This window comes from Capricornis sumatraensis, chromosome 20 (genome assembly GCF_032405125.1).
Source record: "Capricornis sumatraensis isolate serow.1 chromosome 20, serow.2, whole genome shotgun sequence".
NCBI lineage: Eukaryota > Metazoa > Chordata > Mammalia > Artiodactyla > Bovidae > Capricornis > Capricornis sumatraensis.
Genome location: NC_091088.1, coordinates 60325581 through 60351118, shown reverse-complemented (window position 1 = coordinate 60351118; position 25538 = coordinate 60325581). Strand labels below are relative to the sequence as shown.

Genomic DNA, 25538 nt, shown 5'->3' with positions numbered 1-25538 from the left:
ATAACGTGGTCTTAATCAGCTTAACACACGCATCTCTCGCGCCCCATCCTGAAGGACTTCGGCCCAGTTCCAAACCCTTCCAGACGTTCCCCTCCCAGCCCTGCCTCCACAAGCTCTTACAGCTACTGCCTCTCCCTCCTGGAAACACACAGCCTACCCCTCACAACCCCGTGCTCCCCACACAGATCATCTCGGCGGTTACCCTCAGCACCCCTACAAGTCTTGGGAACCTGCGTCCTTCCAGCGCCCTCCCGCCAGGTCTCTCACGTGTTCTCCCAGCCACGCCCCTCGCCACCCCCCGAAGCCCCACCCCTCACAGGGCCCGCAGCCCCGCCCTTTACAGGTATTCTTGTCCCTCCCCTAAAGCTCCGAAGTCCTGCTCTGGACCGTTATCTGTGTCTCTGCCTTCGTCAGGTCCCGCAGCCCCAGCCCTCTCCAGTCCTTCCAGCTCTGCTTTTCCCTCGCTAGCCCCGAAGCGCCGCGCCTCAGGCTCACGCATTCCCCTCTCCTCAAAGGCCCTTTCAGCCCCGCCCATCCTAGTCCTCCACAGCTCCGCCCCTCGCCCGGCCTACAGTCCCGCCCTTCACAAGGCTTACAGTTCGGGCCTCACAGGCCCTCCCAGCCCCGCCCCTCTCAGGACTCCCGAAGCCCCGCCCTCAGCCCCGCCCCTCGCAGCACCCCCGAAGCCCCGCCCTCGTAGTGCTCCCCTAACTCATCTGTTCTTAGCCTCTGACCTCCGTGAAGGCTTCGTCGTGGCCTCGTCGGCCCCTCCTCCCCAGCCTCCCCTCCCACGGCTTTCTTCTGTGGCCTTGGTCCCTCCCCGGCTGCTGTCCTCAGACCTTCATTGGCCCCTTATCTCCCCGGTAACCAGACCACAACAGTGAGCTTGGAGTACCCAGGACAGGTCAGGCACTCCAGCAGGTAGGGACCGGGCCTCGCTCTCCTCAGCCGACCGGGGCGGGAGTTTCCCCTGCCTCTGTGATGCCTCCTCCCCAAACAGCCCCACCTCGGAGATACCGAGGGTCTAGAGGACCCCGTGCCAGAGTCAGAGCCGTAACGCAAGACAGAATGTGAGAGGTGGGAGGTTGGGAGGGGCTTGGGAAGAGATCTGACAGGTGCCCCGCTCTAACTCACTGGAGGAATTGAGACTCAAAAAGAGGCCAGTTCTGGGGTCACCCTCTTCCAGTGCCTAGTCCTTCGCTGTTCATTGCCCACCCTCCTCGCCCTCTCCTCGCCGTCTGAAGGGGTCCTGTGTCGCCCCTACAGGAGCCTCACCCTCTTTGGCCAAGATGCCTTTTGGACTCTCGGCTGGGAGCACTCGCTCCGAGGATGGGAGTGAGGCCTTCCTGGAGGGAATGGGTAATTCCTACTTTCTTTATTTCATTCATTCTTTCCCTCGGTTTTCCCATGTTTCAGGTCCTGTGCAGCGGGGCCCTGGGGACCGGGAGGGTTTTCAGGAGCGCCCTCTAGTGGCTACACACTTGCTCCAGAATGGAGGTGGAGCCGGACCTGGGGAGTGGGATGGCTAGAAAGGCTTCCTGCAGAAGTTTGAGTGAGGCCCAGAACTTCTCCCAGGAATTACCAACAGGAGAAGGAAGGGAAAAGTGTTTCTGCAGAGAGAACAGGATGTGACTAAAGCAAAGTCTCTTTACCTCCACATCGTTGACCCTTGGGGTCAGGGATCAGATCATTCTTGGATATTAGGGGGAGGGTTCTGTGCGCTGGAGGATGCGCAGTGCTCCCCTGGCTTCTACCCACTGCATGCCAGTAGTACCCTCCCGACCCTCCCCTACACTGTGGCAATCAAACATGTCTCCAGACACGGCCAAATGGCCTTAAGGGGTCAGAATTGGTCCTGGTTGAGAACCAGGCCGTGGGGGATGGGGAGCTAGTGGATGGGACCAGAGAGGTGGGTAGGGTCGGGTTTGTGGGACCTGGAACCCAGGCTGTGGAGCTGCAGCTTTGGAGGTGCTGGAGCACAGGGAGGTCTGTGACCACTCTAGGCATGGAAAGAGCCTCTGGAGCTGTGAAGGGAGGCCAGGAGGTTGGGGAGGAGGCTGGGGTGATGGTCCAGGCAAGGGAGGGTGAGGCCTGAGCCAAGGGGATGGGCTGAGAGTGAGGAGGCGGGAGGGTGGGGCTGAGGAAGGGTGGTGGTGGGGTTGAACAGGAAGGATGTAACAAGAAAAGTGTCCCCCCCTTCCCCGGGAACTTGGCACATGTCCCCAGCTTTCCCAAGTTCTAGGTCCTGTGCTTCTGGTCCCTGAGGACTGTGAGGCTTCCCTGGAGTGCCCTCTAGTGGGGAAACAGAGGCATGCCCAAACTCTGGATAGAAGTAGGTTTGGGGCCAGGGAAACGCGGAGGTCAGCTTAAGGTACAGGCAGTATGCAGGGATGAGGAAGCTTGAGAGATACAGGAACTGAGAGGCAGCCCTAGAGTGGTGCGGGGGACTGGGTCTGCAGTTCAGCTGCAGTTGGTGAGCCCCTAAGGGAGCCAGAATTCCTAGGGTTTGGAGAGGGAGGGGCTGGATTCCTATGAATCCCTTGCCTGGTCCCGCGCCTCAGTGGACTGGGAGCTGAGCCGACTGCAGCGACAGTGCAAAGTGATGGAAGACGAAAGGCGAGCCTACAGCAAAGAAGTCCATCAGCGCATCAACAAGCAGCTGTGAGCCTGGGTCCCTGGAGCTGGGGAGGGGGCTGTTAAGGAGGTGGGGGGTTGCATTCCTGGGTCTGAGAGGGGAGGGCAGGCTCAGTCTGTCTGGACTTTAGTGATGCTGAGCTCTGCCCGTTTCTGGTTTCCCCTCCCCCTCCCTGCCTGGGCAGTGAGGAGATCCAGCGCCTGGAGGGGGTGCGAAACAAGCTGCAGGTGCAGATCAGCATCGCCCAGAGCCAGGTCAGGCGGCTGCGGGACAGCGAGAGGCTGGAGAGCATGGGTCACCTGCTCAAGTGCCAGGTCCGGGTGCAGGCCGAGGTCAAGGAGCTGCAGGCGCAGAACCAAGCCCTGGACAGGCAGGTGGGTCCTGGGGCCAGACTCGGTGGATCCTGCTCAGGGGCAAGTGTCATAACCTCTTTGAGCCTCACCTTCCTCATCTGAAAAGTGGGGTTATTGAAAGCATCAAAATGGGGTCATTTCAATGGGGTTATTGAAAGTTATTGAAAGCATCCTCTCAAGGGAGTTTGTATTCAGGCTCCCATAGGAATTATGAGTCTTTACTGCTTAGCACAGCCCCATGCCTTCAAAAAAGCGGTTAAGAGGGCAAGAGTCACCTTCTGGAGTCAGTGCACCCTGCATTATAATAGAATTTTGGTCCAGGCGCATCAGAGCTGTGTGACCGTGGGCGAGTCGTCTTCTCTCCGGGCCCAAGTTTCTTCATCTGCAAAAAGAGAATGTGGGTAATGCCGCAGAGTCTAGGCCGACTTTTCATCCTGTTGGCTTCAAGATCCTGTTATTTGACCCTGGAAATGTTGTGACTTTTCTAGGCAAGTGTTTTTTTCAGTTTTTAGGACCAGGACTCACTGTGACACAGTTCATTTACAAAGAGATGCATATGGATGTAAACACACATACAAACAAATATATCAGAAACAAAAGTTTCCCCAAATAATACTCTTCTCCACGTGGGATCCATTATATTTTCTTTCTTTTTTTTCCATTCTATTTTCAATTCTACTCTTCAGTTTAAAAAGTTTCTTGCCAAAAGACTTCCCTAGAGGTCCAATAGTTAAGACTTTGCCTTCCAATGCTGGGGAGTCCTGGTTCAATCCCTGGTGGGGGAGCTGAGATCCTGCATGCCTTGGGCCCAAAAAACAAAACACAAAGCAGAAACAATATTATAACAAATTCAATAAAGATTTTAAAAATGGTCCACATCAAAAAAATCTTTAAAAAAAAAGTTGCTTGCTGAGACCAAAAGATTTCTTGCACATTACTGGATCACAAATAGGAGACTGAAAGTTAATTATCTTGGTGGGCTGTATTAGTTTGCTATTGCTGCTGTAACGAATTACTGCTTACTTGACTTAAAGTGACTTAAAGAGAACTAAAGAGCCTCTTGATGAAAGTGAAAGAGGAGAGTGAAAAAGCTGGCTTAAAGCTCAACATTCAGAAAACTAAGATCATGGCATCCAGTCCCATCACTTCATGGGAAATAGATGGGGAAACAGTGTAAACAGTGGCTGACTTTATTTTGGGGGGCTCCAAAATCACTGCAAATGGTGATTGCAGCCATGAAATTAAAAGACGCTTACTCCTTGGAAGGAAAGTTATGACCAACCTAGACAGCATATTAAAAAGCAGAGACATTACTTTGCCAACAAAGGTCCGTCTAGTCAAGGTTATGGTTTTTCCAGTGGTCATGTATGGATGTGAGAGTTGGACTATAAAGAAAGCTGAGTGCTGAAGAATTGATGCTTTTGAACTATGGTGTTGGAGATGACTCTTAAGAGTCCCTTGGACTACAAGGAGATCCAACCAATCCATCCTAAAGGAGATCAGTCCTGGGTGTTCATTGGTAGGACTGACGTTGAAGCTGAAACTCCAATCCTTTGGCCACCTGATGTGAAGAGCTGACTCATTTGAAAAGACCCTGATGCTGGGAAAGATTGAAGGCAGGAGGAGAAGGGGACAACAGAGGATGAGATGGTTGGATGGCATCACCAACTCAATGGACATGGGTTTGGGTGGACTCAGGGAGTTGGTGATGGACAGGGAGGCTTGGCGTGCTGCGGTTCATGGGGTCTCAAAGAGTCGGACATAACTGAGCGACTGAACTGAACTGACTTAAAGTAATACCAATGAATTATCTGGCAGTGCTGGAGGACAGAAATCCAAAATGAGTTTCACTGGGCTAAAATCAAGGTGTTAGCAGGCTGTGTTCCTTTAAGAGCCTTCAGGGAGACTCCATTTCCTGCTTTTTTTTCCTGCTTCTAGAAGCTGCCTGCACTCCTTGGTTTATGACTCCTTTCTTTTAAGAAATTTTTATTCTTAAAGTGATTTATTTTGATAGTGCCAGGTCTTCATTGCTGCTCTCGGGCCTTCTTGGGTTGCAGCAATCAGGGGCTACTCTCTAGTTACAGTATGTGGGCTTTCCCTTGCCTTGGCTTCTCTTGCTGTGGAACATGTCTAGGGTGTGTGGGCTTCAGTAATTGTGGGCACAGGATTAGCTGCCCAGTGGCATGTGGGATCTTAGTTCTCCAACCAGAGGTCAAATCTGTGTTCCCCTGCATTGGCGGGCAGATTCCTAAGCCCTGGACTGCCAGGGAAGTCCCTATGACTCCTTTCTGTACCTTCTTAGCCAGCGATGACCGGTCGATCTTTCTCAACCTGCATCACTCCAACGCCTTTGTCATCTCTCCGTCTCTGATTCTGACTGTCCTGCTTCCCTCTTTCACTTGTAACAATGTTTGTTATGATGTTGAGCTCATCCAGACAATTCCGGAGATTATCCTTGAGTCATCTCAACATCCTTGGCTTTATCACATCTGTAAAGTCCTTTATGCCTCTTCAAGTGACATAGTCACAAGTTCTAGGAATTTTGATGTGGACATCTGGGCAGGAGAGTGTGGGGAAGTGGGGGGGGGGGCTTGTGTGACTTGTTGCATGAATTCAGCAGCACCCAAGAACAGCTTCTAAATGTTTACTCCCATTTTCTGAACCTATCACACCAGAAACTGATGACAGACAATCCTTGGACTTTACCAGTTCATAGCAACAATCTATGTGTATATATATATATATATATATATATATATATATATATATGATAAAATTCAGCATCCATTCATGTTAAACTATTAGCGATCCAGGAATAAAAGGGAATCCCCCAAATTTAATGAAGGGCAACTATAAAATATCTACAGCATACATTATATTTGATAGCAAAACATGTAAAAAAAATTCTCCTTGAGATCGGTAACAATATAAGGGTGTTAGCTAGCACCACTTCTGTTTGACATTGTACTGGAATTCCTATCCAGCCCAGTATGGGAAGGAAAAGAAAGATAAACCAATTTAAAAATTGGAAGAAATGAAATTGTCAGTATTTGTTGGTGATCTATTTGTGTACATTGAAGATCCAAAAGAATCTACAACTAACTTATATTTAGCAAGGTATTTTAACATTGTGGCTGGAAACAAAGGCTAATGATATTTCCCTGTATTAACAGTAACTATTAGAAAATTAAAGAAAAAAAAAGACACATTTATAATAGCCAAAGGAAGTACCTGGGAAGAAATCTAGCAAAAGTATGCAAGACCCCTATAGAATAAATTGTAAAAGTGTATTGAGGAATATTAAAGAATGTTGGGGAAGATTTCCCTGATGCTGGGAAAGATTGAAGGCAAAAGGACAAGGGGGCAGCAGAGGATGAGATGGTTAGCTGGTATCACCAACTCAATGGACATGAACGTGAGCAAACTCCAGGACATAGTGAAGGACAGGGGAGCCTGGTGCAGTCTATGGGGTCACAATGAGTTGGACACAACTTAGTGACTGAACAACAACGAAAGAAGAATGTAATATTTGAATCATCTTTTTTTTTTGGCTGCTCTGCATGGCGTGCAGGATTCCCTACCAGGGAGCGAACCTACACCCCCTGCAGTGGGAGAGCAGTCTTAACCACTGGACCGCCAGGGAAATCCCAAAGAAGAATTTAAGAAATGTAGAAGTATACCATGTTCATGGATTGGAAGAATTAGTGTTGTAAAATGTCAGATCTCCAAACTGATTTATAAAACTAGTGTGATTCCAATCAAAACACTAAAAGTTTTTTATTTTTAAAGGATGAAATTGACAGATTCTAAGATTTATAGAGAAGTGAAGTGAACAAGATGACTAAGATTTACTTAAAAGAACAGTGTGGGAATTCCCTGGCAATCCAGTGGCTAGGACTCCATGCTTCCACTGCAGGGGACACAGGTTCAATGCCTGGTCAGGGAGCTAAGATCCTGCATGTCATGTAGAGAGGCCAAAAAGGAAAAATTAAAAAAATAAAAAGAAAAGGCCATAGGGCTTTCTTGGTGGCTCAGTGGTAAAGAATCCACCTGCCAATCCAGGAGACATGGGTTTGATTCCTGGTCTGGGAAGATCCCACATGCCCTGGGGCAACTAAGCCTTTGTGCCACAGCTACTGAAGCCCACTGACCTAAAGCCTGTGCTCTGCAACAAGTGAAGCACTCACTGAGAAGCCCTCACACTGCAAATAGAGAGTAGCCCCAATTCTCTGCAACCTGAGAAAGCCTGCAGGCAGGAACAAAGACCCAGCACAGCCCAAAAAAAGAGAGAGAAAAGTCATAAGGAGATACCATTTACACACTCACCAGATTTTCAAAAGTGAGTGTCCAAATACACCAGGTGCTGGGGAGAGAAGGAACAGTGGGCCCTCTTAAAGAATTGCTGGTTCATAAGACTCCACCAACTGGAGGGAGTCTAAATTGTCCTGTGTATTCTGAAAAGTTTTTTCACTCATTGTCTATTAACTTGGAAGAGAGACATACCCTGTGATCTGGCGCTGGATCCACTCCACACGGATGGTCACCGGAAGCAGTCCTGGGCTCCACCTGACCGTGACACTCATAGGATCCAATAGGCTGTCACTTGGCACCAGGTTCACTTAACTCTGCAGAAGGACAGAGGGCAGAAAACAGCAGCATCTTTGCACGACAGCATCTTCCTTAAGCATTCAGGGGCTACTTCTGAGCATCTTCAGCTGGACGATGCCATATGCGTGGGTGTTGCCCACCTTGTCATGGGGATGTTTTTTTATATTCAACACGAGCCACCGCTTGTAACCGATTATCAGAGCAGCTTGTAAGACCCCACCAGGAACATATTACATTATAAGAAACACCCCACAAGGAAACCAGTTTTCTATTCATTCATGATCACATAAGCCTCTGGGGTCTACAAGTCCACTCACAGTCCTTCTAGTCCGATATAGTTCACAATCAGGGGCCACCCTTATAGTAAACATTGTTGCCTGGGAACCACAGCTGGCATTCTGTATTTACCTTAAACCCAGTATGTTTCCACGGAAATGGTGTTAGAAGGAATTAAACCAAAGCCATCCCCCAGTAGAAACCGGTTTAGATTTGTCAGTAATCTATCCTCCCACCCAACAATGCCACTTCTGTGTGTGTACCCTGGAACCAGGATTCATGAAAAAGTGTTGATAGATGCATTATTCATATCATCTAGCTCCAGATTATCCCAAATGTCCATTAACATTTGAATGAATAAATAAATTGTGGTATATTTTTATAATGACATAATATATGTGTGTGTGCTCAGTCACACTGTCGTTTCTGACTCTTTGCAACCCCGTGGACTGTAGCTCATCTGGCTCCTTTGTCCATGGGATTTCCCAGTCAAGAATACTGGAGTGAGTTGCCATTTCCTTCTCCAGGGGATCTTCCCTACCCAGGGAGCGAACTCTGCATTGGAAGTACAGAGTTGTAACCACTGGACCACCAGGAAGGTCCCTACTACATCATTTCATATAAGAGACTTGAACATCCTTGGATTTTGGTATCTGAGGAGAGTCCTGGAACTAATCTCCTGTGAATACTGAAGAAGACTAATTTTTCTACAGAACTGGGAAACTAGTATAATATTCAATTTCAAGCTACCAGCGATTGAACTCATGTACTTCCTGAAAATGTAACCGTGAGCTCTCAAGCACTGTCTGAGGAGCCCCATTATCACACTGCTAACAAATCTATTATAGCAGCTTGGCTGAACAACCCAGTAAGGGTTTGCATCCTAACAACCTAGAAACCACTTGAAAAAAAATATATGTATATACATCAGTTGAAGAAAATCGTGTTTAGTTCTTAAAAACCACAATTACCTGTGGGATGTTTCTGCCTTTGGGGTGCTGTGCAACTTTTCAGATCTTGGTTAGATTGGACTCACCACTCATTCCATATTGATTTCTGTGCAGCACTTGCTTTCTTTTTTAAATTGAAATTTTACTGAGATGACAGATTCACAAGCAGAGAAGTCCTTGTATGCTTTGCCCAATTTCTCTCAATGGCACCATTTTGGAGCTGTGATTCTTTTTTTTTTTTTTTTTTAATCGCAACAACTGCTAAAAACTGTTTCAGAAAGATGTGTCGTCCAAAGGAATCTAGCACCACATCCTGTTGAACCTGGGAACGACCTTGAGCTCCAAGTTCATGTGGTATCTGACCAATGTCCATGTGTCTCCCTCAAATTTTAAAATATCCCTATGGTTCTCCCTGCATAGAGTTGTTGCAATGCTCTGGGGGTGCCTTGGTGCATGTATTCATTTCCTAGGGTGGCTTACATGACAGAAGTTGATTGTCACACAGTCCTGGAGGCCAGGAGTCCATAATCAGGATGTGAGCAGGACTGGTTCCTTTGGAAGCCTTGAGAATCTGTTCTGTGTCTCTTGCCTATGTTCTGCTGGTCTACTGGAAATCTTTGGCATTCCTTTGTGTGTAGAAGCATCACTCTGATCTTTGCCTTCATCTATTTTTTTCTTCTCTTAAAAAAAAGATTTTCTACAATTTTAAAGGTTATGCTCAAGGAGATGTTTGTGCAGGGGCAAGCATTTGCAGCAAAGGGCCCCAGGCCCCGGTCTATCTCACTCTCAGACTCTTGTCTCCACTCTGTTCACTGTGAGTAGTGTCTCATCCACCCAGATCACATGTTTCTCCCAAAATACCAGAGAGGATTCAGGCTGGCTCAGCTTGGGGCACACATCCATCCCTGAATGGATTATCTTGGGGCTTCCCTGGTGGCTCAGTGGTAGAGAATCCGCCTGCTAACGCAGGAGACACGGGTTCGATCCCCGATCTGGGAAGATCCCGCGTGCTGCAGAGCAACTAAACCTGTGTGCCACGACTACCAAGCCTGCGCTCTAGAGCCCATGAGCTGCAACTACCAAAGCCTGTGAACCCTAGAGCCTGTGCTCTGCAACCAGAGAGGCCACCGCAAGGACAAGCCTGCTCCCCACAACTAGACATAAGCCTGCGTGGCAGTGAAGACTCAGCACAGCCAAAAATAAATAAATAAAATTTTAAAATTATTTAAAAAAATAAAAAGAATTGTCTAGACCTGGGTCATGTGGCCAGCAGGGCGGCTCCTTATGGTTGGAAGCCAGACCCACGTGGAAGGTTGGGTACTGATCTCAGAAGCAGGTCCAGCTGATGGCCAGGCACACAAGGACTGCTCCCGTCAACCGCCCTCAGTCACTCACCCTCCTGCTCACCTCCTCGCCTCCCTCAATCTCTCCCACATCTCCTCAACCAATGGGTACCACCCTCTTTCCCCAGATCCAGGAATGGGAGAGCCGGAACTCTGCCCACAGCAAGAATGCCAGGTCTCCAGGATGCGTCCAGGATCGCAAGGTCAAGGGCCAGCGAAGGATCAAGAGTCTCGAAAACCAGTTGGACAAGGTGAGGGTCCGCCCGTTGGCTGTCCCCAGTCCCGAGCTCTGGGGTTTACGGGAAGACCTGAGCATGGGAGTCAAGTTTTGGAAATGGTGGACCAGGTCAGGAGACACGATCCCGGAGGGATGGAGGGTCCCCCCTGGGAAGGAAGCTGATGCTTGGGTCCTTGGCGGCTCTCGGGGTCCCCAAATTGGGAACGGGCCCCCAGTCTGGGCAAGTGTCCTCTCCTCTGCTGAAAGTGGAGAATGGAGGCAGGCCAGGTGTCAGACAGGCTCTCAGCACCCTCTCCACCCCAGGTCATCTGTCGCTTTGACATCCAGCTGGCTCAGAACGCGACCTTGAGGGAGGAGCTAGATCTCCTGCGGATCGAGAGGAACCGCTATCTGAACGTGGAACGCAAGCTCCAGAAGGTCAGTGGCCCTGAAGCCCAGGAGCCCTTGGCCCAGCCCGCGAGGAGGGGAGGATGCAAGAGTCACCCTATCTTCTCCAACCCTCCCGCCTCAAGTGCAGAACACCCAGAACCATGGATTTACTTGAGTCTGGAGGGAATGGAGACCTGAAAATGTTCCAACAAAGACAACTGCAGAGATGTCACTTTGAGTGTTGTCATGGGGTCGGGGGGGGGGTGGGGGGCAACAAAGGCTCCGGCCAGACCATTTACCTTCCACACGTTTCTCAATAAGCTTTGAAGTTCTTTGAAGAACCCTCCCTTCCTCCCTCCACCTCCCTCCCTTCCTTTTTTTCTCTTCCCCTCTCTCTAAGTTTTACTTTGAAATAATTGCAAATCCGCAGAAAAAGGTGCAGAAATAGTACAAAGAACTATCAATCCTTCACCAAGATTGGTAATTTGCCATTTTGCTCTCTCTCTCTGTCTTTCTTTTTCTGGGTAATTGTTTTTTACTGAAAATAACATTGTCACGATTTGAGAGCTCAATGTAGACATTACAGAACGTCATTAAGAACGTCAGTGCTTATTTCCTAAGCACGAGACCATTTTCTTACATAAACAAAGTGCCCTTGCCCAAGTCAGGAGCTTGAACATGGTTACAGTTCTCAATAGTCTGTATTTAAAGTTCATGATTATTCCAACAGCATCCCGTGGTAGTTAATTTAATTATCCTGCTGCAGGCTCCTGGCCAAGATCCCACAGTGCATTTGGTTGTCCTGGCTCCCTTCATCTAGAACAGTCTCTTGACACTTCTTTGTCTCCATGACTTTGACATTTTGGAAGTACCCAGCCCAGCTGTGCTGTGGGACATCCCTCAATGTGGGCTTATCTGATCTTTCTCCATGATTAGATTCAAGTTGTGCATTTTAGGTGAAATATCACTGAGGTGGTATTGTGTCATTTGTGGGCGTTACACCAGGAGCACATAATGTCAGTTTGTCCCATAACTAGTGACGTTGACCTTGATTGCTTGGTCAGCCAGGTTTCTCCAATAGAGAGTTTCCCTCTTTATAATGAATGGGTCCCGGGAGATTCTTTGAAACCGTAAATATCCTGTTTCCCAACACATTTCCACTCTAGCCTCTCATAATGATGATTTTTGCCTGAATAATTACTTCCGTGCATGCATGCATTGTGTCTAACTCTTTGCAATCCCGTAGACTATAGCCCGCCAGGCTCGTCAGTCCATGGGATTCTCCAGGCAAGAATACTGGGTGGCCATTTCCTTCTCCAGGGGAATCTTCCTGACCCAGGGATCAAACCAGTCTCCTGCATTGGCAGGTGAAATCTTTACCACTGAGCCACCTGAGAAGTCCAATTATTACTGTAATCGCTGCCAAAGAGTGATTTTTCCTCTCTATCATTTCTTTTTCATTTAGAAAATGGCGTTTTACTTAAGGAAGAACTTCCTAAGTATATTTGTGGATTGTCAGTAAGCATTCATGTATTCTTACTTTATGAGTTATAATCCATAGCGCTCATTACTTATTATGATGCTCAAATTGTCCCAGATGTCTCTGGTGGGAGTGCCCTCAAGCTGGCTTTTTTGACAAGCCCATTGTTCCCCACCCCCAGGACTTCCTTATTTTCTGGCACAAGAAGATAGTCCAGACTTTCTTGTACTTGTTCTGCTTTAACTCTCAAGTTAGTGTTTCTTTAAAGAGTCCTGGTTCTTCCCAGTGGGAAGTAGGTGCTGAGAAACCAAAATATAGGCTCTAGGAGTCCTCGCTGCTACTGGGGTGTCACTGACTTGAGGCCCTTTCTCTGGAGAGAGCTAGGAAACACACACACATTTTAAAATCATGAGTTTGTGTCCATGTCTCTCATTCTGACCCCAGCACCACTGCCTTATTCCTGAACACTCCCCATTTTATCTTTGTTTTCCCCCACAGTGGGAACTCTAGCTGCCAATAGCATTGACATAGGTACTCATGTTCAACCCTATGAAATACCCAAGAGAAGTTTGGGATTGTTACAACTGCACTAACAACCCTTGAACCTGAGAGTTCACAATTCATTTGCTGATTGTTTTATCCTCTGAGGGCTTGGGTATCTACCTATCCATCCATCCATCTACACCTTATTCAGAAGTTACTAGGATTATTTCCTATTTTTTCTTGGTCTTTGTGGTTCTGTTCTTTGAAAGATAGTCAGGTTTGCCGGGGTCCAGCCCCGGTGGATCCAGGGAATTCGAAGGGTGGACGGCGTTGGCGTGGAAAGACTTGTTTATTTATTAATATAAGATTAGATTAAGAAACTGTAGTGCAGTAGGAAGATTAAGTGGAGAAAGAGGGCTGAATAGCTTGGTTTACGCGGAAGACCAATAAAATTCCAGACAAGGAATTTGCACCATCTACGTTGGGCCACCGGTGCCCGCTTGAATATCTAAGGGTGCCTCGCCTTAAGCTCCCTTTCTCGCGGATCTTAATAACCAGGGCAAATAAGTAGACCTGGCGAGCCTCCGCGCCCCAGATGGAAATTCAGCCTGAAATTAAAGTAAAGAGCAGAGGGAAGAAAAGGGAGAGAAAAAGAGAGAGAGAGAGACACGGGGGGAGCCAGATTCCCAAGAAACCAGGCCGAGACTAGTCCGAGAAACTGGTCTGAGAATCTGGTCCATCCTTTATTGTTCAGAAGGCCTTTTATACTTTTGGTAAAACATGGAGATCAATGGGTAACACAAAGTTATGCAGCGTTAGCAGTCCAGACTCTTATCAAAACCAGGCTTTTTTCTCTGCATACCTAATTGTATACACAAGTCTTAGGTAATTTACATCATCTTCCAGCCAAAAGGGCCAATTTAACATTTTACAGCCTTTTTTCTGATAAGGGTTTGTCAACCACAAGACTTATTTGTGTTGATTTTCCCAAGGTCTGGTGCCACTCTCAGAAAGCACTAAATAAAGTTACATTCTTACACAGCAACTTATAACAATTAGAGGGAGTACAGTGATTTACAGCAAAAGAGAAGCAATTAACTCAAAAGTCTAGTGTTGCTAACATCAAAACTACTATGTATCTTTTTCTACATCCTGCTTACATTAACATCCTTCCAGGTGCCTAAAAGATAAAGAATAAGGAGGTCTGGCAGCAATCCTTGAATCAACAGTGAAAACCCTCTACCAATATAATTTTTAACTCTTTAGAAAAGGCTCTGTATCTTTAAGATGTCTCTCGCGGTTGGGGGCTGTAAGCAATTCACAAGCTGTAAGCTTTGTGCCTCTCGCGGTTGGGGGGCTGTAAGCAATTCACAAGCTGTAAGAGGTCTGGGGAACCTGTTAGGCAGACTAGAGAGCTATCAGAGGGGTTTAACTGAAACATCCCTTTCAAATGCAGAAGACTAAAACCCTGAATTGACTTTTTCCCAGAGAATATCAGAAAAGCAGAAAAGCAGAGCACAAAAGCCGGCAGATTTTTGTTGGGGTACATGCTTAGGAATTTCCAGAGGGGTCCCTGAAGTCTGAGCACGCCTTGCGTATGTCAGCTTCCTTCCTCATGACCTTGTCACGGGCGGGATTCCTCACACTGGCTCCCGGCACAGGTTCATTTGCTTCTCTTTGTATTTGGTTTTAGTTCCATCCCCTATTCTTGTTGACTGAATTTTCTTTGTGAACACGTCATTGACGGGTTCCCAAATCAAAACTATCCCCGCGACTTCCCTGGTCCAGTGGCTAAGCAGGTGCCAGTGTTCCACCCCTGGTCAGGGAACTAGATCCCACATGCCAGAACAAAGATTGAAGATCCCAAGTTCCACAACTAAGACCTGGCATAGCCAAATGAATGAATAAATTTTAATAACTATTCCAAAGGTTTCCCACAGAAACATCATTTCCTCGTCATTTCTTCTACTCCATTCCCACTCAGCCCCCGTAGTTTCTGGTTCTCTAGCCTGGGTTTCTTGTTGCAAAAGGGTGTGTGTGTGTGTGTGTGCATATACATATATAGGGGCTTCCCAGGTGGCGCTAGTGGTAAAGAATCTGCCCGCCAATGCAGGAGGTGCAAGAGATGTGGGTTCAATCCCTGCTTCAGGAAGATCCCCTAGAATAGGAAATGGCAACCCTCTCCAGTATTCTTGCCTGGGAAATCCCATGGACAGAGGAACCTGGTGGGCTACAGTCCATGGGGTTGCAAAGAGTTGGACACGACTGAGGATGCACACAGCATAGCTGTATATGTGTTTATACACATTAGTACATACATGTACACTATACGTGTAAAAATATATACATGTAATTTCTTCCTTTCTCCTGAAAGAACTCTGCACAGACACTTCCACAGAACTAGGAAACAGATTAGTGTGGTCACAATTTTGAAATTGACACACTTTTTTGACCCTACCTCAAAGTTAGGTCAGCACTCTTAGCAATATCCTGAGTTGGGTGTTTCACTGCATTCCTGGTCATCAGTCTGGCTTTCCTCTCCCTTGGTACCTCCTTGAAAACCCTTTCATGAGTTGCCGCTAACTAGGAAGGACCACATTTCTAAGGCACAGGAAACCCACTTCTTACTGGGGAGATACAGGCTCAAAGGAAAGCCCTCCAGGGGCGAGGGCATCAGAAGTGGCCTCGGTCTTGTTCTCTTGGCAGGAGATCCAGCTCCTGAAGGACGCAGTCAGGAACCTCATGGTCTCCTCCACTTCCGCCTACACCGTCAGGTAGGGCCCCGGGAGGTGTCCACACATTTTCTTAAGAAAGTGGTGGGAAGGTTCTCACCTCATGAAACAGATTGTCAGAAGCCCATCCCCCAGTTTTTCATAAGATGCCCCTTTCTTGCCCCTCCTCCACCAATTTTCCAGCTGCTTGGGCATGGTCCTTCTTCTTGGGTGTATGAGTTAACCTTTTGGCCCCTGTCTTTTCATGGCACATAGCACATAGGGATGTAGAGAAACTTAAGGGTAGTTCTCAGTGGCCCAGTGGTTAGGATTCCAGGCTTTCATTGCCAAGGCCCGGGGTTCAATTCATGGTTGGGGAACTGAGACCCCACCAGCCCCGTGGTGCTACCAATAAACAAACAAATAAATAATATATAAACAGATTTAAGTAAGCTCAGGAAGCAGGGGGCCAGGAACGTAGGAAGCGTTGGTTCAGTTCAGTCTCTCAGTCGTGTCCGACTCTTTGCAATGCCATGAACTGCAGCACACCAGGCTTCCCTGTCCACCATCAACTCCTGGAGTTTACCCAAACTCATGTCCATTGAGTCGGTGATGCCACCCAACCATCTCATCCTCTGTTGCCCCTTCTCCTCCTGCCCTCAATCTTTCCCAGCATCAGGGTCTTTTCAAATAAGTCAACTCTTTGCATCAGGTGGCCAGAGTATTAGAGTTTCAGCTTCAACATCAGTCCTTCCAATGAACACCCAGGACTGATCTCCTTTAGGATGGACTGGTCGGATCTCCTTGCAATCCAAGGGACTCTCAAGAGTCTTCTCCAACACCACAGTTCAAAAGCATCAATTCTTCGGCACTCAGCTTTCCTTATAGTCCAACTCTCACGCCCGTACATGACTACTGGAAAAACCATAGCCTTGACTAGATGGACCTTTGTTGGCAAAGTAACGTCTCTGCTTTTTAATATGCTGTCTAGGTTGGTCATAACTTTTCTTCCAAGGAGTAAGCGTCTTTTTAATTTCATGGCTGCAATCACCATCTGTAGTGATTTTGGGGCCTCAAAAAAGTCTGACATTGTTTCCACTGTTTCCCCATCTATTTCCCATGAAGTGATGGGACCAGATGCCATGATCTTCGTTTTCTGAATGTTGAGCTTTAAGCCAACTTTTTCATTCTCCTCTTTCACTTTCATCAAGAGGCTTTTTAGTTCTTCACTTTCTGCCATAAGGGTGGTGTCATCTGCATATCTGAGGTTATTGAGATTTCTCCCAGCAATCTTGATTCCAGCTTGTGCTTCTTCCAGCCCAGCGTTTCTCATGATGTACTCTGCATATAAGTTAAATAAGCAGGGTGACAATATACAGCCTTGACATACTCCTTTTCCTATTTGGAACCAGTCTGTTGTTCCATGTCCAGTTCTAACTGTTGCTTCCTGACCTGCATACAGGTTTCTCAAGAGGCAGGTCAGGTGGTCTGGTATTCCCATCTCTTTCAGAATTTTCCACAGTTTATTGTGATCCACACAGTCAAAGGCTTTGGCATAGTCAATAAAGCAGAAATAGATGGGTTTTTTTTGGAACTCTCTTGCTTTTTCGATGATCCAGCAGATGTTGGCACTTTGATCTCTGGTTCCTCTGCCTTTTCTAAAACCAACTTGAACATCTGGAAGTTCTTGGTTCACATATTGCTGAGGCCTGGCTTGGGGAATTTTGAGCATTACTTTACTAGCGTGTGAGATGAGTGCAATTGTGCGGTCGTTTGAGGTCAATTGTTTGGCATTGCCTTTCTTTGGGATTAGAATGAAAACTGACCTTTTCCAGTCTTGCAACCATTGCTGAGTTTTCCAAATTTGCTGACATATTGAGTGAAGCACTTTCACAGCATCGACTTTCAGGATTTGAAATAGCTCAACTGGAACTCCATCACCCCACTAGCTTTGTTTGTAGTGATGCTTCCTCAGGCCCACTTGACTTCACATTCCAGGATGTCTGGCTCTAGGTGAGTGATCACACTATTGTGATTATCTGGGTCGTGAAGATCTTTTTTGTACAGTTCTTCTGTGTATTCTTGCCACCTCTTCTTAATATCTTTTGCTTCTGTTAGGTCCATACCATTTCTGTCCTTTATCGAGCCCATCTTTGCATGAAATGTTCCCTTGATATCTCTAGTTTTCTTGAAGAGATCTCTAGTCTTTCCTATTCTATTGTTTTCCTCTATTTCTTTGCACTGATCACTAAGGAAGGCTTTCTTATCTCTTCTTGCTATTCTTTGGAACTCTGCATTCAGATGGGTATATCTTTCCTTTCCTCCTTTGCTTTTCACTTCTCTTCTTTTCACAGCTATTTGTAAGGCCTCCTCAGACAGCCATTTTGCCTTTTTGCATTTCTTTTTCTTGGGGATGGTCTTGATTCCTGTCTCCTGTACAATGTCACGAACCTCCGTCCAGAGTTTATCAGGCGCTCTGTCTATGAGATCTAGTCCCTTAAATCTATTTCCCACTTCCACTGTATAATCATAAGGGATTTGATTTAGGTCATATCTGAATGGCCTAGTGGTTTTCCCCACTGTCTTCAATTTAAGTCTGAATTTGGTAATAAGGAGTTCATGATCTGAGCCACAGTCAGCTCCTGGTCTTGTGCTGCAAAGAATATAATCAATCTGATTTTGGTGTTGACCATCTGGTGATGTCCATGTGTAGAGTCTTCTCTTGTGTTGTTGGAAGAGGGTGTTTGGTATGATATTTATCAATATTGGTTGAAAGAGACAGAGATTCTCTCAAGACACCTTCAGGTAAAGGGTCATGTTGTATGGAACCCTGAAGCCCCGGCTGCTCAGCTGATGGGCGTCTCTCCCTGCCTCTGGGCTCTTGGGGGCTCTACCCTCTCTCTCTCCTATCCATCTCTACTCCTTTCTAAGCTTCAGCACTGTTCTCTTACTCCAAGAGGTTTCTTAGCTTCTATTCAGTATCTTGTTTCTACCCCACGACTTCTGCTTATCATGGTTTGTGATTCCATGAGACATTGGCTCTAGCCCAAATCTACCTTAAGGTTTCTATAATCTTTCTTTCTTTGTTCCTTCTGTCTCTTTTTGCTTTCTTTCTTTCCTTCTTCCTTCCTTGCTGTGAGTTAAGATGCACATACAGTTCACCGTTTAAAGTGCACCTTTCAGAAGTATTTAGTACATTCGTAATGCTGTGCACCAGAATTTCTGTTTCCAATACCCCAAAAGGAGATCTGTGCCCAGTAGGCAGTCATTCTCTAGTCCCCTCTTCTCCAGCCCCCTGGCAACCAGTCTCCTTGTCATCTGGAAGATTTACCTGTACATCTACCTGTCCCTAAGTGTATCTTTATGTTTCATGTAAATGGAATATTATGACATGTCCTTCTGTGTTTGGCTCCTTCCACTCAGTGTAATGCTTTCAAAGGTTCACGTACGTTGTAGCATCTCTCAGAACTTCCTGCATTTTTATGGCTGATTCTTTTTGTTGTTTAAATTGCACTTCTTTAAAACACTCATTTATTTTTACTTTTTGGTCACATTGCATGGCATGTGGGATCTCAGTTCGCTGACCGTGGATCAAACCTGCGTCCTCTGCAGTGGACACATGGAATCTTGACCGGTGAACCGTCAGGGAAGTCCTTTTATGGTTGACGCTGTCATTTGTTACCTGTGGTCTGCCATGACCTCTTCAGAGCCTCAACTCATGGCTTCTGTTCACGCATAGCTCTGGCTTCTTCCTAACTTGGCCCTCATAACATGACTTCCTGTGGCTTCTCTCTGTACATCGTTTTAGCTTTGGCTTCCTGCTGTCCCCTTCTTAGCATCTCCCAGTGTAAACTCCGAGGAGAGAATCTGACTGGCCCGCCTCGTCTTTTCTGCCAAGCCCCACCGGTGATGGTCTGTTGGCCTGTCTTTGCATCAGAAGCATCTGGCCCCTGCCAACACTTGTCCAGCTGACTGCAGTGGGCAGCCCAGCTGGGTGCAAGGACAGGGTGGTTTCAGCTAGAAGGCAAGGGACAGGTGTCAGGATCAACACTTCTTGTCAGCTTCCTGGCTGGGTGACCTGGGCAGGCCACTTCCCTTCCCTGAACGTCCATTTCCTCTATTGTGACATGGCAATAATAATGGGATCTACTTCATGGACCCCTGAGGGCAGCTTTAGTACATATCCTGCAGGGCCTGGCTCTTGAGAAGTTGGGTTCCCTCTTCCTGGCCCTTCACTGGGCCTGGGGCCCAAGACATAGAAAGAACTGTAAGTCCTGATCCCTGAGGGGCTCCTAGAGGGGTCTCTGTGGGCTGGGCCTGGTGGGTGCCAGGAGAGAGGTCCCACCAAGGAGGACTCAGCAGAATTTGAGTAAAGCCAGAAGCTTGTGCCCTGAGTTGAGGCAACCAAGGTTGGCAAAGGCGTGGAAAGGGGAACTAGACTGGTCCATGGGACCTGAGAAGACTGAGCTGCTGGTCTCCCAACCTAATGGCCCTCTGACCTTTGATCCTGTGACCTGTGACATAGGCTTGGGGCACTCTGAGTTCACAGTTGGCTGCACTACTGTTAAAAGCTTCACCTTCAGCCGAGCAGGCCAGGGGAGTTTCAGTCAGCAGGTGTCCCCAGCATCCTAACAGGGTGAGCACTCAAGTGCTGGGGATGGCACGTGCCTATCCCACGTGAGGCCCTGCAGGCTCCAAGCTTCTTATCTTTCCAACCACACTACCCACCCCCACCCCAAACTCCAGCACAGTTACCTTATCACCTGGGTCCACCTTTTGGAGTCTGAGTATCATCTCTAACTGTGCCATCATCGCCTCTTGCCTCCTGTTCCACAGCCACATAATAACGGCCAGGTTTCCTCGATGCCCCAGGCAGGCATTGCAGCCGTGCCCCCTCTGTGGCCAAGACCATCAGTCACTTACACAGCCCACCCACCTCCTCCTCCTCCACCCCCTACCGCCTTGTAACCCCATCCTGACCCACCACTAGGAACCTCGACAGTTCTCTGCCTTCTGTGACAACCTGATTCTGCCCCATCCCTGGGACCCCAGGCTGACCCCACGCATCCTGTGACCCCAGGCTGGCTCTGTCCATCTCTGTGATTCCAGGCTGACCTCCCCCATCCCTGGGACCCCAGGCTGATAGCAACCCTGCCCCATTCACCCTCCAAGCCCAGGCTGACCCCGCCCCTCCCTGGGCCCCAGGCTGACCCCAAATCCAACCTCCTGTCTCCCTGCTGCTGCTGCTGCTGCTAAGTTGCTTCAGTCGTGTCCGATTCTGTGCGACCCCATAGACGGCAGCCCACCGGGCTCCGCCGCCCCTGGGATTCTCCAGGCAAGAACACTGGAGTGGGTTGCCATTGCCTTCTCCACTGCATGAAAGTGAAAAGTGAAAGTGAAGTCGCTCAGTCGTGTCCGACTCTTAGCGACCACATGGACTGCAGCCTACCAGGCTCCTCTGTCCATGGGATTTTCCAGGCAAGAGTACTGGAGTGGGTTGCCACTGCCTTCTCCACCTGTCTCCCTGACCCCAGTCTAACCACTCCTCATCCCTCCCAGGGAAGAGGCGAAGACCAAGTTAGGCATGCTGCGGGAGAGAGCCGAGAAGGAGGTGGCCCAGAACGAGACGGAGGTGCAGATCTTGCAGCGGCAGATCGCACACTTGGAGCAGCTGCACCACTTCCTCAAGCTCAAGAACGGCGACCGACAGCCGGATTCCGCCACCGTGGAGAAGCGCGAGCGGCGGGGTGAGGCCGGAGGCCGCCAGCTCAGCCCCCCGCAGGCGGGGCAGCGCGAGGGGCGGGGCCTCCGGGCCCAGGTCTCAGCGTGGGGCGGGGCCTTCAGGGGGCGGGGCGGGGCGGGGGTCTGCGGGGCCGCCCCCTCCCCACCGGCCTCGCGGCGCAGACACCCGTCGCTCGTGGTTGCCCAGACGGCGACCTCACGGTCCCCTCGCCCCCCAGCCCGGGAGGTGGCCGAAGGCCTCCGGAAGACCTCCCAGGAGAAGCTGGTGCTGCGCTACGAGGACGCCCTGAATAAACTGTCCCAGCTGACCGGGGAGAGCGATCCGGACTTGCTGGTGGAAAAGTATCTGGAGCGTGAGTACCTGGGGTGGAGAGGGGCAGGCTCGCGGCCCCGGCCCCCGGAATCCAGTGCAGACTGTGCTCTGTCTCGGTCACCAAGGGCCACCGCTTCGGGCCTGGGGGGGCCTTTCACCCGCGCTGGAGGGCCCAGGGATCAGGCTCCGCTCCACTGGACTCTTACCGTCCGCCCTGCCTCCACCACACTCCTCCTCGTCTTCCCCAATCTCCCTCCTTCCCCCATCTCGGGCCTTCTGACCCCTTCCTCCTGTGTTTGTCTTTGCCTGCGCGTCTCTTGTCTCTTGTCTCTCTCCACTGGCCCCCAGTGGAGGAGCGGAACTTCGCGGAGTTCAACTTCATCAATGAGCAGAACTCGGAGCTGGAGCACTTGCAGGAGGAGATCAAGGAGGTGGGCGAGACCCGCCCCTCCCCGTCCCCGACTCCTCTGGCCGCCTTGTGGTCCCTCCGGAGCCGGGCCCAGCGTCGCGCCCCTACCCCCGCAGATGCAGGAGGCCTTGGTGAGCGGGCGCCGCAGCGAGGAGGACCGGCGAGCGCAGCAGGAGCAGCAGCGGGCCCAGTTGCAGCAGCGCGTGGACGATGTGCACTCGGAGGCCGACGACCTGGAGGCCCGCTACCACAGTTTTCGCGAGCAGCTGGAGAAGCTCAAGACCAGTGAGCCTCCGCCCCGGCTTCCTCCGGGAGGCTGTGATGAGCAGGCGGGGAGCCCTGCGGGGGTTGGCCACGGACAGACATTCCGAGGACCACTTTGTGCGTTCCCTTGTCTGTCCCATATGCATCCATCCATTCTTCATCCATCCCTCCGTCCATCCTGCAGCAGCATCCCTTCCTCCTTCCAGTGCAGAGGGACAAGAGTCAGGCTGCCCTGGGTCTGAATCCCAGCTCCCCCAACTGTGAACTTTAGCGTGTGGTATCCTCTGTCGGAGCCCCCCTGTAAGTGCCTGCTTCGTGGGGTTGGCATGAGATTGGTGGGATGACAGGTGGAGAGAGACAGGGAGAGATGGCAGTGGTGATGGGGAGCAAGCCGGAAGTCCGCCTCCTGCTGCGCAGCAGGAGCTCAAGTCTTGGTAGACCCTGTTTGCCACAGCGCCAAGCCTTGTGCTAGCTGATGAGGACTGGGCAGGTTGCGGGGCGGGATAAGAGACTGGCTTCGGATACTCATAACCCAGGGGCTGGGATGGAGGATACCCTGGGGACTGCAGGAACGAGAGGATGCCTTTAAGTCAGCATGGAGTGCAAAATTGGGGGTGGGGGGGCAGTGCTCAGTGAAAAGTGGGGCCCCTTCTTGAAAAACCAGCAAGAATTTCAAGTGCCAGCAGCAGAACCCATGACACTGGCTCTGTCGGGTCACAGGGGAGGTCTCCTGGGAGCAGTGATGCTTGAGGCGGATTTCAAAGGATGAGTAAGCAAAAGCCTGGAGCGGGGAACGCTTCCAGCAGGTAGGGTCCAGGCTTGGAGATGCGTTCAAGGAAGGCAGGCTCTTTGCGCAGAGAGGGGAATGGAAGGGGGCGTGGGTGGGAGCTGAAGAGTCTCAAATCCTAAATGGATGCCAGGCTGAGGTTTTACTCCTGGGGTTGTGGTGCCCAGGCATCTCATTGCGGGAGGTTCTCTTGTTGCGGAGCACAAGCGTAGGGCATGTGACCTCAGCAGTGGCAGCTCCCTGACTGTAGAGCAGAGCCTCAATAATTGTGGCCCTGGGTCTTTGTTGTTCCATGGCATGTGGGATCTTGCAGGATCATGGATTGAACCCCTGTCCCCTGCATTGGCAGGCAGATTCTTTTTACCACTGCGTCACCAGGGAAGCCCCTCCCTCACTTTTTGTCCTCTGTCATCTGGAACCTGGGGGCCAGACACCCAGAGATGCCCGCCAACCCTCCTCCCCTGGCAGTCTGAACTTGGACAAGTCCCTTTCCATCTTTAAGCCTTGTTTGGTGTCTCCCCAGCCGGGGCAGCAGGGCCTTGAGGAGGAGGAGAGGGTTGGCACCCCCTGGGCACTGGGTCCATGACCACCTGTCCCCTCTGACCCCAGACATGCAGCACCTCTTCACCAGCGCCCAGTGTGACAGCACCCTCATCAATGACCTCCTCGGGGTCAAGACCCACATGAGAGACCGGGACATCAGCCTTTTCCTGAGCCTCATCGAGAAGCGACTGGTGCAGCTCCTGACGGTGCAGGCCTTCCTGGAAACTCAGGTTGTGGTGCAGAGGGTATGGAGGGGGGGCGGTGTTGCAGGGGCCGGGGTCTTGAAGACGGACCTGAACAGACAGCCGGCTTCTCTACCCTCCAGAACTACACCTCCACCAGCGTGTTCAACGCTGCCCTCATGGTGCTGGGCCAGAGCTCTGAGGATTTTCCTAAGAAGGTGGCCCCACCTCAGCCGCCAGACAACCTGTGAGCCAGAGGGCCAGAGGGAGCAGCTGGGGAGGACTAGCCCGGGGCATGGAGGCGAGATGTGGGAAGGGGCCGTTCTTGGGGGGATCCCCTGGACTAGGGGGGGCTTCCCCGGTGGCTCAGATAGTAAAGAATCTGCCTGCAATGCAGGAGACTCAGGTTCGATCCTTGGGTTGGGAAGATCCCCTGGAGAAGGGAATGGCAACCCACTCCAGTATTCTTGCCTGGAAAATCCCATGGAGAGAGGAGCTTGGCAGGCTACAGTCCAGGGGGTCGCAAAGAGTCCATGGCGACTGAGCGACTGACATTATCACTTCCTTGGACAAAAGGGTGGGGGGTGGTAGAAGATGAAGCGGGTGCTTTGGGGGAGCCAGGAGTAGGGTCTCCGGGGACAGTATGGGCGATGGGGCCCTGGGTGGACCAGACAGGGAAAAGACGCTCTGACCCCGGCGTGTGGCTGAAGGTCTTGGGACCTTGCAATGAGGAGCCATCGAACTTTCGAGGGTAGGGACTTAGAGTCCCTTCCTGCCTTTTCCCCCACTTCAGGGAGGACCCCCCAGGTTTTGAGGCCAAAGACGACTATCCTCTGAGCAAGGAGGAGCTGCTGAGCTCTGTGGTGAAGGCGGTGAGGATGGGCGTCGGCAGGGGGCGGGGCGGGACGTGGCGGGGGCGGGGTGGGGGCGCCGGCGGGCCGGCGCGGCCTCCCCTGGGGGCCCTAACTCACTTCCCCCGCAGCTGGAGGCCCGCGAGCAGCCGAAGGAGCAGCACCTAAAGGAGCTGGGCGAGGGCATCAAGGTGGAGAGCACCCCGAGCATGACCTCCAGTGCCCAGAAGATCAGCTCCAGCTTGCGCCTGGTGACCCAGCGGCCCAGTCAAGTCCCCGGGTCCATCATGAGCCACAAGGCCAGCGGCATCCTGATGTCCAGCGGAGGCCGTGCCACCAGCTCCAACGTGGGCCACGTGACCTTCGGGGACTCCACCAGCGCCACCACGGGGGGACTGATGTCCAGTCGAGGCTCCACTGCGGGCCGCGTGACCTTCCGATCCCCCAACTCTAGCAGCTACCTGGGGTCCACTGGATACGTGGGGTCCAGCAGAGACCATGACAGCTTTGAGGCGAGCAAAGGCCCTGGGTCCGAATCGAGTGGAGGCCTCGGGTCCAGCCCCGGCCCTGCCTCCACCGCCAGCAAGGACTCCCAGAGCAACCACTAGGGCACCCAGCCCCCACCCCGCCCCTGGCTCCTCGCAGGGCCTTCTCTGGGTCTCTGCCTCTCGATTCCCTTCCCTGCGTTTCTGTATCTCTTCCTATCAGCTCCTCCCTCATCAGCCTCCTGGTCTCCCTGTTTCTGGCCCACCCTTCCCTTTAGTTGCCGGATTTCCTGTTTCTGGGTTTCCCGTTCAGTGTCCCAGTCTTGTCCCCATGCCTGTGTTCTCATCTCTGCTCTGACCTCTCTGACGACCCCTTCCCCTCCTGTTTCAGCTTCCCCGTTTCTAACTCCCTCTCCTCACCTCCATCTCCCAGGCCCTCCTTGCATCTCATGTCCCTGCCTCTGTAGTTCCTTGTTCCCCTCAAGAGTCCTCAGTACTGACTAGTAGGGGAAGAAT

At 50.4% G+C, this 25538-nt stretch overlaps 1 protein-coding gene across 1 annotated transcript; it reads left to right on the top strand.

Moving 5' to 3' along the window:
- The first annotated feature begins 1269 nt into the window (after positions 1-1269).
- On the top strand, positions 1270-25466 carry ODAD1 (outer dynein arm docking complex subunit 1). Its single transcript, XM_068992779.1, has 14 exons — positions 1270-1359; positions 2562-2661; positions 2820-3009; positions 10294-10416; positions 10707-10820; positions 15442-15509; positions 21006-21193; positions 21407-21541; positions 21850-21932; positions 22027-22195; positions 23571-23734; positions 23830-23933; positions 24480-24558; positions 24669-25466. The coding sequence occupies exons 1-14, from the start codon at positions 1290-1292 to the stop codon at positions 25143-25145; spliced, it is 2064 nt and encodes a 687-aa protein (XP_068848880.1). The 5' UTR covers positions 1270-1289; the 3' UTR covers positions 25146-25466.
- Positions 25467-25538: the final 72 nt, after the last annotated feature.